The following is a 12,420-nucleotide window of genomic DNA, read 5'->3' as shown; positions in this document are numbered from 1 at the left end:
TTGTGTGAAAAGAAAACTATTCAAATAAATACTTCGTGCTGAGTAAGTGAGAGAGAGCTATATCACTGGCTCCACAAAAATGAAAGATCTGTTTCTTACGAAAAGAATTCATGTGAAATTGACCCAGATAATTGTGCTAGAAAGCACCTCTTAATTCCAACATGCTATCATAGGCATATAAAATTGCCTACCTGAGTACACAACTGCATTTTAAAAACTTCTGTGGATTTGGCCCTTACACCAAAAGGATGTTTTTTCAGTAAATTCACGAGGTGTTTTTGCAAATGGAAATGTTTATGAAGGTAGTCCAAGGTTTATAAAATAAACATGATCAGAACCTTATTTCATCCAAAAACTTAATCTTTACATAAAACTAACTAATTAGTAGCAATTGCTTTGGCTCTGGTGGAAAAAAGGTTAGTGACAGTAAATGTTAGTTAAAAATACACAACTATAAGTCCACTGCAACGGGTTTTTACTTAACGTTTCAGTTTCTATGATGGAGAAAAGTTGATGCTTCCTAGATTAACATTCCTACAAACCTAAATCCTTAAAAGTCAGGAAAATATAAAGCTGGTCAGTGTTATGAGTCCAAAGCTTTGGCCTCCTCTCTCTTTCAGACAGGTTACAGGCTTTGAAACTAGGAAAACATTCTTTGGAATAAAAACTTTGCACAAAATGACTCCATCTATTATAGAAAATGAGGTATTTTGACTGTAGGAAAAACATATTTCCATTTTGCAGTACAGACAACCATTTTTAACCATTCCTAGAATTAAACTAATTCACTGGTCCTTGCTCTTCTAGTTTTAGAAATAATCATTACTTTCCATCAGATAAATGGTTGCAGTTTTAGTATAACAGTATGCACAAGGCGGTCCTTTTAATTGGTTAGAGCACAGTCAAATCCTAACCCGGCTGCCACACTTAAATTTGCTGTGTAATAGGAGTATTAGCTGTACCAGCATCTTGTTCTGTCCTAAAACAAACTAAACCTGTCCTGGTTTCAAGTTCAATTAGGGAGTACAACCCAAGGCACCTAACAAAGGGTTGGACACTGGCTATGAATCTTGGCTTATTAAAAAAAACAAAAACAAAAACAAAAAAAATCCACAGCTGTGTCCCTCCAAAGCAGTTTTTCTATCCAATTTCTGCTTGAACAATTTGTGAAAATTATGCAGCTCAAGTTAGTGGTTGCTTCACAAGATCTTCATTTTAAGTAGATTTTTTTAAAAAATGGAACAATAAGAAAAATAAGTAGACTGTGCTTATTCAGGACAGACTACAGCAGGGGTGGGCATATTTGGGCTGGAGGGCCACTTAGGGAGTTTTGGTGAGCTGTTGCAGTCTGGGTCCACCTGCCACCAACCCTTTGCAACAGTTCACCAAAACTCCCTCCAGCCCAAATAACTGCCCACCCTGGACTACAGGTGGAAAAAACGTGGAATGTGCAGGAGGACTAGACACAGTTATAATATTAACTTTTCTGGACATTACAATGCCAAGCCAACATAGTTTTAACTTTGTATTTCATAAAGTGTAGATACCTAGTTAAGATACCCTATAATAGGCAAGAACATCTAAAGTAATGTACTGCAGTATAACAGGACTGGAATGTTCATGCTAGCATGGGCAACCTGCCCTTCCTTTCCAAAGGTCACTTCTGGATAGAGTCTGGCAGCAGGAACAGACCCTTGAAAGTCTGTCTAGTCAGGCTGCTTGCCAGTCCTGGTCTACTGGTGTGAAAATAATTCTGCATCTCCATTTACAGTAAAATTCACAGCCTGAGATCCTGTTACTGTGGCGAGTCCCTACAGCTGACTGGACTAATATTAAGAAAGACGGTAGACAAGATTGAAAATCACTTCCATGCACCATTGTCCTATGGAGTCTGCAGCCATTTCAATCTAAACATGTAAAACACCACAAATATTCAGGAAGGTACTAATTCTATGAACCCGTCAGCATTTTCATGAAAGAGAAGAAGCACTGAATCTGCTATGTCACTAAATTTAGTACTCATTGGGCGCCTCTACAAATTCATTAATGAATTTTAGTTACTGAGCATTTAGTTTAGTACTTCTTTAATGAAGTACTAACTGAATGTGCAGTAACTACTTTTACCACACAGTAGCACCGTTGCACGTTTTTTTTGTAACGGTTACTAAGCAGTAGCTTAATAACACTGCACAGTAGCTTATTACCATAGTTTTCGACCGGTACGCTACTGTGCAGTGTTATTAGGCTACCGCGCAGTGTCTCGTGTAGATATGCCCATTGTAACCATGCTAATAATTCCCTGGACCAGTGAATAAAGACGAGGGATGCTAAGGGCAAGGAAGAGCAGGGAGAATAATGTGAGACTGTGAACAGGTGGCAAAGATGTGCTAACCAAAGCTTCAGATCCTCTTCTGTAAGGCAAAAATATGCTAACCATTATGAATCTCGTACTTGTCAAAGTTACAGACTTCCAAACATCTGTTAGATTAAAATAGCAAAGACAACCATACCTACAAATGGACCACCAGGTTTTATGACCTTTGTACTTCGATTACGTGATTCCTCTTCTGCCTGGGTCATGCGTTCTCTTGTCATCTGATAGGAGTCATTTGTTGCACACACTGTAATTTTATCTTGAATAAATCCCAAGCAATTGAGCTGCGAAGCTCCAGAACTATGAAAGTAGTGAAAGAAAACACTTCAAGAGATTAAAATACTATTTCAAATTTAAGCTTTCACTGAAACTTAGTCAAATTCATAATATTTAGAGCCTAAATACTGCTAGCAAAAAGGGTGCATTTCTCAATTGCTTAGGTTACAACACAAACAACTAGCTAATATCTAAATATTGCTTCAAATGAATGGCTTTCAGGGATACACAAAACCTGTAAAGTTAACTATATTGTTACATTTAAAAGTAGTACGACCCTCTTCCTCATTAAGGGAACAGTAATACTGGTAGACCAGAATAGGGCAAATTTATATGGGTATCAGAGTTGTGCTTTTATAACTATTTCAGGAAAGACTACACCCCTAAAGTAATTAGTTATAATGGTACCAAAACTGTGCACAGACTACACATGTGCCTTAGGGACCATTTAAAAGGACTTTTCAAATTGTGTTAGGATCACTCAATGAGTTGAGCAGAAATGGGAAAAAATCGCATATGTAATTCATGCAGTTCTATCTTTCTTCTGGTTTTTAAAAGGGTTAATTCAACTGAATTCTCAGATATGATTTTTGCCTAGTATTTGTATGCCAACTTTTCTAAATGGTTAGTTATTAAAACATCTCTTTTTCACCATGCCTATTTTGCATGTCTGCAGCACTGAAGAATCTGTGTTCAGCTGACCTATCTGTTTGCCTAGATACTGCATGTAGCAACCAGGGACAAAAAAATTGCGATAGAAAAGCCACAAAGAACAAGGGCAGATGCAGCCTGAATTTTGAAGTTCACAGCATCTCTATCACTCTCAGAGATCAATGAATACTGCACATATGAATTAATGACACATGGTCTATCTACTACTGCTTATTTGCACAATGAGCTCTAGAGACATTTTTAATAACATAAAAAAACAGAGAGGGGGAGTTTCTCCACAGAATTTCACTATATTTTTCTCCCTTCCCAGTCTGACCATTTCTGATCAGTCCTTATACAAAAGTGCCTGTCCCTACTGGTTAAGGACACTGTTCAAAGAATTACCATAATTTAAAGTAGCATGGTTTCAACTAGTAATTTATGCTGCTGACCTACAGATGGACTGGGAGTTCAGCTGACCTGCAACTTTACTGAAAAGTAACCCCACAATTCTCTGCTGAATGTTCCAAATAAAAAGGGTAAGGAGCATTCAGCACATTTCTTCTTAAATTACCAGTTTATTTTTAGCTTTTCTGAAGTCTGCCAGCTATATCAAGCTCGGATTTAACATTGTAGAATACATCATTAAAGAGTTCACAACTAGTACTGTACCCTACTGGGAGCATGGAAACATTTTCACTGCTGCATTTTAGCATAAGGTTGATTAATTTATGTTCTTTAGCATGTTACCCTCCCAAAATGCACTATGAAAGGCGGGGGGGGGGGAGGGAGGAGGAAGACCAGGAAATGTAATATCCATTCTATCCCATCACCTGAAAAATCAAGATTGTGTCACGTTGACTAATTCCTTGAAGACTGTGTCCATGCTTCAGTTGGGCTCAGTATTTTTGCTAAGACTTTATTTGCTGGCATTTTAGCCCCTCATGTTCAGATTATATAAATTAGTTCCTTGAGACACAAACATTCTAATTATGTCTCAACTATACAGGACATACTATCTTTTCCAAAATAACACTGGCTACTTCCTGAAACTTAAGAGGTGGAACATAAGACATAGAAAGAGAAATGAGACTCTTAGGTAATTCTGCAGCCTAAATTGATTGCCTATCAACAGATTAAAATGACATCTGTTATGGTCTTGTGTACATGGGGAAGTCAGAACACAATAAGTTGGGACTCAGCATGTACTGAAGTGCATCCGTACATTAGCGGTCCTGAGCATTCTTACCAATTAACTTTTACAGAAGATTAAGGCACAATCAATCTGTGCTTTAAGTGGATACTTAATTTAAAACAGTAAGTGGTTTTGATTCAATTAAGCTTGCTTTCAAAAGCAAAGTAAGTTAAGTTAAATTAAAGCCACTTTAATGCTGAATAAGAATGTCTTCACATAGGATTGATATGGTTTAACAGGTCCACGGGAAAGTGGGGGGAGAAGGGAAAGGATAGCTCATACCTCTAGTCAGCTAGGATACCTTCTTGTGTCTTGGACAACCTTAAGTGCCTAACTATGTCTATAGGGGGAGTTATTAAAACAGCTAACTAACACTGAGGATCTCCATCGCTGGATAGCTTTAAGATCAGGTTATCGTCATAATAAATTAGCTGGAAGCCAGTGTTTCAGAATAACCTATACTACCTAAAAAGCCAGGTTCCAAGGCCCATTAACAATAAAGTTGTGCGCCAATATGGTACTAGCTAGTTTGTGTGGGTAAAAATGCACACACTCATTACAAATCCAACTTAACCATGTCATGGCATTGCTATTTTGCACTGGGGCTCTTGAACAGAACAGTCATGCAACAGTAGACAAGATTTCTAACTAGTGCCATTCTTTGAAAAGTCCTAGACATTATGGCCAGGCCAACCAAGATAGCATGCTGAGCTCTGGGTGCAGACAGCAGTGACAATCTTCGCCTGATCTGGCTACAGAAAGCAGTCTATAGCTGTGACTAAACACAAGTGCCTGGCTGCAGACAGCTTAAGAAATGGCTAATCGGGTGAAAAACTGACCCCACACTGCATGAGGGGTCAGATGGAGACATTTCAAAACAGTGTCTTCTGTAACTTCTGTTTGCCTGCTTGCCAGCCTGTTGCTGTTTTCAGAACGGGAGGGGGGAAAGGGAGTGGAGGGATTTCAGTCTGGAGGTTTTTCCGCCCCCATTGGAGGGTGGGGTGGGTGAATTGGGCCTCCCCCCCAGGAGGTGGGGTGGCTCTAATACATCTACCCCACCCTCCAGTGATGGCTGTTGAACCCCTAGAATGAGCTCCTGCTGCTCCCTTTCCCCCTCCCATTCTGAAAACTTTGCAGCCTGGCAGGCACGGGTGTCATTGCTAGGGGAAACCAGCTGCAGGCTGGCAGTCAATAGCTAGATTCCCCTCCCCCTGGAACAAACACTGAACTTCTGTTTGCTCCGGGGGATCCTTGCAACTCATAACACTTCCTGCAAAGCATTGCGAGTTACAGCAGGGAGCTGCTCTTCTGTCTGCACCTCTATGATCAAGTTCTACCTGACTGTACCATGGATCTGATCCTAGCCTGGATAGAAATGAAGCCCAGCCCTAGCTAATTTTTAATATAGCACTAAAGAGGCATGAAAATGCAAACTGCTTAAAGGTTAGTTTTTGGAAACAAAATGAAAGAGCTATAGGTAAACATAGGTTATTATGCACTTGAAGAAACCATGATATTCTAAAGTTTGCATTTTTACCGTAGTTTGAAAGGAACAGTGTACTTGTTTTATTAAAGTTTCTGTTCTAGACCACACAAGCTCCCCAGCACTTTCTTTCTGCACAAATTTAAATACTGCTTACCTTGTGACCGTTTGCTGGACACAGTCAAAGCTTCCCTGAGGATTATCTTTGCCAACGTTTGACAAGTAGAAGTTAAAGTTATGCACTTCATTTGGGAGATCAGCTTTGGGAATTTTGACAAGCTAGAAAAAAATAAATGTACAACTATATAAACAAACCAACCATGTTACATTTCCGGTAAACAATGTTAAGCAGCAGAGTAATCCAGTTAACTTTGGTCAGACTAATAATACTCTGCAAGTTAAGCACATTCCAAAATGCCCTACTGCAGGTGTGTCAAAGATATTCCTGTGGGCTGGATCCAGCCTCCTATGCTGCCTGTGGGTCCTGGAGTTGACCCACAGGAAGCATGCAGCGTGCCACTTGGATGGTCCTCCCACGTGCTGCACATGGTGCCTGCTCCAGCCATTCCATGACCATGCTGCATGCAGTGCCTGCTCAAGCTCCGGTCAGCTCCATGACAGATCCAGCAGTCTGGCCCCAGAGCAGCCACCATGTGCAGCATGGCCCTGAAGCAGTGGCTACATGCAGCATGGCTTGGGAGCAGCTGCAGCAGGACTGCATCGCACACCCTGTCCACTCAGGCCACTCCAGGACTTGTGCAGGGTCCAGCATGTGGGGCTGATCTGTGGGTTTGGCTGGCTTTTGACACCCCTGCCTTACTGAATAAGGTCAAAGAACCTGATATTGATTAACCTCAGAATAAAACACAAACACATGAAGAACCTGCAGTACAACTCTTTCCTGAGTGAATTCCAATCCTACTGAAAATGTACATAAAGCTAGGTTTCAAAAAAGAGTAAGAATAAGGCAGACAGAAAGATAGGGAGAGGAGAATGTAGTGATATAAATTGATTGTAATACTTGAAACCAAAACACATTTCAACTCTTCTAGGCATTAAAAGCCTCTCAAACAAATACTTTTATCTAACATAGATCAGGTGATTTGTGCGGTTACTGGTACATCACTTTTGATAGAACTTAAATGTGATAAAACTTGCTCTCCTTGTTCAAACACACTCGGCTAGTATTTTGTGCACAGAACAGAATGTACTGTATTCTACTGGAGATTAGAAAGTATCAATTACAAGTGATCAATAGAATAGCACAGTTATGCGATACATGCTCCAATGTGCTGTTCTACAAAAGTAACACCATGGCACAGTACTAAAAAAAAAACAGCGAGTTCTATATTCTGAAGCTAAACTTATTTTGCTGTTGGATTCCACTATAATAACTCTTTAGATAAAGGGAGGAGGCGCAACCTTTTTGACAGGTATGCCACAAATTATGCCCTGCACCCTCCCTGAGTGCCACTGATAGTCTTTCCCTGCCTGATCTGCTGCTCTGCTTTCAGCTCCCTAAAATATCTGCTGTTGTGGTGCCTGCCTCCTCACAGATCTGCTGTGTGCTATACACACAAGCTACCTATGCTACCTGTGGCACATGTTTATGGCAGGTCAGCCACCCCTGCTTTAGACTTTGCCCATCTGAAGGTCCAAGAACTGAGCCAGATTCCTAATTCAAGGTTTCGTATCTGCTGAAGAAAAACTGCTACATGAAGAGTAATGGGAAAAATACTTAAAAAAATGCTCCTTTGTGGAATCCTCATTGAATTGATCCATTTTATCTTGCTTATAGAAACTGGTGAATGGAGTAAAACACATGCAGCTGTTTCAGTGCCTGGGGTGGGTAAGTGGGTGAGGGACTGCCTCTTGCCTGCCTGGGCTCTCTTCACTTGAGCAGCAGCTGCTACTTTAACCGTACGGGCTAGCCAGCTGCTGTTCACCCCCCGCCTGTCCCACCCCAGGGTTGACTCTCTCACAGCAAAGAGTCCCAGGGGGAAGAGACATCATTCCAGCCTACTCCTTCCACCAGAAAGGGCTGTATGTGCCATGGGGAGACAGCTGGGGTGGGGAGAGGCCCATCCTGGCGCTTGCTCTAAGTCAGCACCCTGGGGCTGGTGTTCCCTTTTGCCCTGGCCTAGTTACGTTACTGCTGATAAACCCTCATGACTATGGTATTTATACAAATGCCATAAGAAGCATTTTTCTCCATTTTTCTCCCTTAAAACATACAGGAAACATATATAATCACCATTCATGTTTTGATCACCAGTGTTGGTCTCAAGTTGTTGATGAGATCTGTTCATTACTGGGCATGCAAGGTGACACTATATTTGCACACCACTCAGCTAATTCAACTCATAAAGAGCATCCTTGTCATACTGAATGAAATCTGCACATTGAGTAGAAATCATCAAGCATGTGGTTCATTTAGCCAATACAAAAACTTGAGTTATGTATCTGACTCAATTTACGATGTTTCACAGTTCTTAGAAAAATAAAATAGATAAATTATGGAGTCCTTACTGACCCTATAGAAAATTAATCCTAAGAATCTACAAAACTAGAGAAACACAATTTAAAATGTTATCTATCTGAACATTTTCAGTCTAATGCTTTTATAATGCATTTTACTGTAACTGAAATAATTATATTTTCCTTCAGTTTACTATATGCATTTGATGCTGTATGGATTTGAACTGCATGTAGCCAGTTTCTCCAGTCTGTATTTGTGGTGTTGTTTTTTTTTTTAAGAAATGGACTTAACATATATGATCTGGCAGAGAATTTAGAAGAAACTACAGTTCCTCAAAATACTTATTTAGCAGTAAAAACATTGAGAGTACTAGTTTTTCAAGTTATGTTCATTATGTGACAATTTTGAAGTTGCATGAACTTTTGATCAATTTTTAGAAGTGCTTTCCCAGCTAGATATTTTTTTTCAAAAAGTCAAAAGCAGTACACTCAGTGAGACACTTCTATCTAAAACTATACTTAAAAATAACAGGAATCCATCCCCAAAACCAATTAAAGTAGATGGCTGCAGACATGCATGATGTTGCATCTGCTAGTGTACATACACTTTTCAGTATATTAGTCAACAGGCTTAAAAAGAAGGCATGGTCCCGGTACTAAATTACTTAATAGAAATATTTACAAAAAAATAACATTCCAAAATAGAATTAACGTGGCTAGCACAGACAAATATCAGAATGGGTTTCCTTTCATCACAAGTTACATCTTATCCATATTAAAAGTTTCAGTTTACTGTTCTTAAAGCTTTCCTGAGATTGCCACCAGAATGGAGATGACACTTTCAGAAGAGCAGATGTGAGTGCCACATGCATACTGCCCAGACTTCAGGCCTTGCTATCTTAGCAGCTCTCCCAAAGGCTTCATTTAGATATTGAAAAAGAGGAGCTTTGTGGGATCCATATATGAAGAGCTGGGAGACAAACAAACTGCCGATGTCAACCCTCTGGGAGCAAACCCAAAGGGGAAAATCTAATCTAGCTTTTGAGTCTTCTACTGACACTGTTCTATATTCTACATTTTGGTGGTCCGTACTATCAAATTCTGAAGGAGCTTATCAGAATTAGAGAGGCAATTAATTAAATCTTTCAGTGGACAGAAAATAGTCAGATTTGCATTATCACTTTCATTTCAGTCCCAAATCAAGGCCTGAAGACAGACCGATAGAAATTCCTACCTATTTTTAAAAACTTTAAAAAAATCCTTATTTAAAAACTGAAACAGAATTACCATCTATGAAGACTAAGATTACTATAATTAGTAAAATAATTTAAAATTAAGTTATTCTTACAGCACAGAGTTGCTGCTAAAGTTTTAAAATAGGCTCACCACTGACCTAAGGGAAATAACTACCGAAACACCAACCTGTTTTACAACCTGCTAATTCAGCAGTTGCAGAGATAGCATCCACTTAACTTCACCCTTGTCAACTAAATCTCTGCTTTGTTCAAGTTAACTGATTAAGAGTTAAAGCAGTGAGAAAGAAGGGAATAGCAAACCAGCCATCTATGAATACAAAAAAGATGTCAGTGTGAGATCTATTTCTGACAAGTTGAAGGATGTGGTGACCAAAAACAATAAGTTCAATTTGTCAACTGCCCATAACACTTCAATGTATCAGTTTTTAAAGCACTTTATAACAACTCTTTAAATAAGCTATATCAGTGATTCTCAACTAGGGTGCTACCAGATCTTTTGAAGGGTGCCCTTGAGGCGGCAGGAGAAAAGTGAAGTTTTGGAGGAAAGGAGGTAAACTAAGCAGGTACACGTAGGCTCAGGCATGTTCCTGCCTGGAGGATCCCCCATCCCATTGCTAGAGGCCTCTGCAAGGAGGTAAGCACAGTTATCTACAGATTAGTTTTTGAAATTGGATGCCACTCATTTCACAAAGGTTATGGAAGGGTGTCTTAAGTTCACAAACATTGAGAACTATTAGGCTAGATACAAGTAGAACAATTTTAAAATGGTGTTTTATACATTAATTCAGTTCCAATTTCCACCTCAATGCAGTTTGAGAATGCATTAGTAAAAACAATAAATCCTCTAGTAAAGAAACACATCATTCACCATTTTCTAACAAATGTCTAAATTAAGAACCTGAATAAATATATGGTAAGCTATGCAACTGCTTAAATAAATGTGCATACATATGGAGCAAAAGAACTTAGCAAACCTAGTTAGCAACAGACCACACATAAGTATAAAGGCTATATTTAGTTGCAAACCAATGTATTAGCAGTTACAAGCCAATAAGACCAACCCCTTTAGGAAAATAACTAGAAGTACAACTGCAAAACATGGTTATCCTCATAATTTAAAGGGCTTTGATTTAAAATCAGTCCATCCTGAACCAGTCTAGGAGGGCTCCTAAATGTTGGCAGCAAAAATTGAGAAACTATTTTCAGCTAGTCTTGAAATGGAAAGCTGGAAACTGGGTAGTAGTTTGAGAGGCTGCTGGCACCAACAGAGGGCTTATTTAGCACTGGACAGACCTGCTGCATACTTCAGGGTAGTGAACAGAATTCCTTTTTCAGGAGAGGTATTTATTTATTAGATTTATATTGATGGTCTCTGTTAGACTTGGTCCTAAACATGTTCCCTAGTCATCTTTGACAGAAAGGACAAAGATCAGTTGCATGGGGCCGTCTTGAGCGCTGCTAGCTCTTGTGTCTCGGGCAATTGGTTTGCATTTCTGGAAAGGGGGTGGGAAAGGGAATTGTGTATTCTTTGGCCTCCACTTGGTTTCTCAATTCTGGGGATTTATGCAGTGGGTCACAGATTACGAGGAGTTTTTCTCCAACAAAATACTATATACTACAATACTCAAGTGCCCTGAGTCTGTCATGTAGAAAAGCTCTTGGGATGGGGGAGGGGGTGCTTTGTTGTTATTCTTACAGCTGAAGAGAAGCAATTACTTTGTACTTGGAGGAAGTTTGGGACCAAATCTGTGTCAAGTCTGCATTTTACTCTAGTCCTGCTTAAAGCTTTTCACTTATTGCTTCTGTCATAAATAGCTAAAAATAAGTAGGGGTGCACTGATAAAGATTTTTTTAGCGGATAGTGATGGCTGATGATTAACTAGTCATATTGGCCAATACTGATCCAACAGCCAATATGCAACTGGGGAGCTTGGAGAGCTGTAATGGGCCAGAAGTCTGGGGGTGTGGGAGGGAAGGTGTGGGGGGAGCAGATTAAGACCTGCACAGTACAGAAAGGAATGGGGCTGGGGAAGGGGCTGCCCAGGCAGGGTGGGGTGGAGCCACAGATGGCTCACTCGGAGTTGTAGAAGGGAGGCAGCTCCTCGCCACTGCATGCACCCCCAGGGGAGGCACCCCTGGATCTGTGTGGGGGGGCAAAGGCAGGCTGCCTGCTGCTTCCCCCCACCCCGACTTACTGGCCAGACACTGCTCTCCAAGCTGCCAGGCTGCATTCCAGGCAAAAAAAGGCAGATTGCTGATAATATCAGTTTTTCTTTTATTGGTGCTGATCCGATATGCACTTATTTTTAGAAGTAAAACCAATGTACCAGGAAGATGCACTTTGGTGCCAAGAAATCTATTGCAGGTCTCAACACATGTCTGTATTTAACTAAAACTAGTTATTCTATTCATTCTTCTAAGAGACCACAGAGAAGTCTACTAGTACAGGTTTCCTTCGCCAACCATGGCTTTGAGTATCCACGGTTAATATTACGTGTACCATTTTGGCTACCACAGTATACAGTTTTGAGTAACCATAGTTTTCTGTGGCCACGCATCAGCCCGCCAACTCCCTGGCCCTGCTCATGTCTCTTCTTCCCCCCACATCCTCTCCCCCCGCCTCCCCCTGCAGCCCGTGCTCCCCCAGTTGGAGGTGGCCCCCAGCCTTGCAGGAGGTGTGTGCAGTGGCTGGGGGGCGCCCCACCCC

The 12,420-nt window shown here is 40.5% G+C and overlaps 1 protein-coding gene across 3 annotated transcripts in view; it reads right to left on the bottom strand.

Moving 5' to 3' along the window:
* ELL2 (elongation factor for RNA polymerase II 2) overlaps positions 1 to 12,420 on the bottom strand; it is a 70,470-nt gene that overhangs the window by 22,149 nt on the left and 35,901 nt on the right. For all 3 annotated transcript variants that reach the window (XM_006019701.1, XM_025199106.1, XM_025199107.1), the window contains exons 3-4: positions 6,137 to 6,258; positions 2,511 to 2,674 (exon numbers count right to left, since the gene is read on the bottom strand). In XM_006019701.1, the coding sequence (XP_006019763.1) occupies positions 2,511 to 2,674; positions 6,137 to 6,258 (286 nt within the window). The remainder of the gene's footprint in view (positions 1 to 2,510; positions 2,675 to 6,136; positions 6,259 to 12,420) is intronic.

The sequence above is a fragment of the Alligator sinensis genome, unplaced genomic scaffold (genome assembly GCF_000455745.1).
Source record: "Alligator sinensis unplaced genomic scaffold, ASM45574v1 scaffold223_1, whole genome shotgun sequence".
NCBI classification, from domain to species: domain Eukaryota; kingdom Metazoa; phylum Chordata; order Crocodylia; family Alligatoridae; genus Alligator; species Alligator sinensis.
Note: the sequence above shows the minus strand (reverse complement) of the source record. Positions and strands in the feature narration are given on the sequence as shown.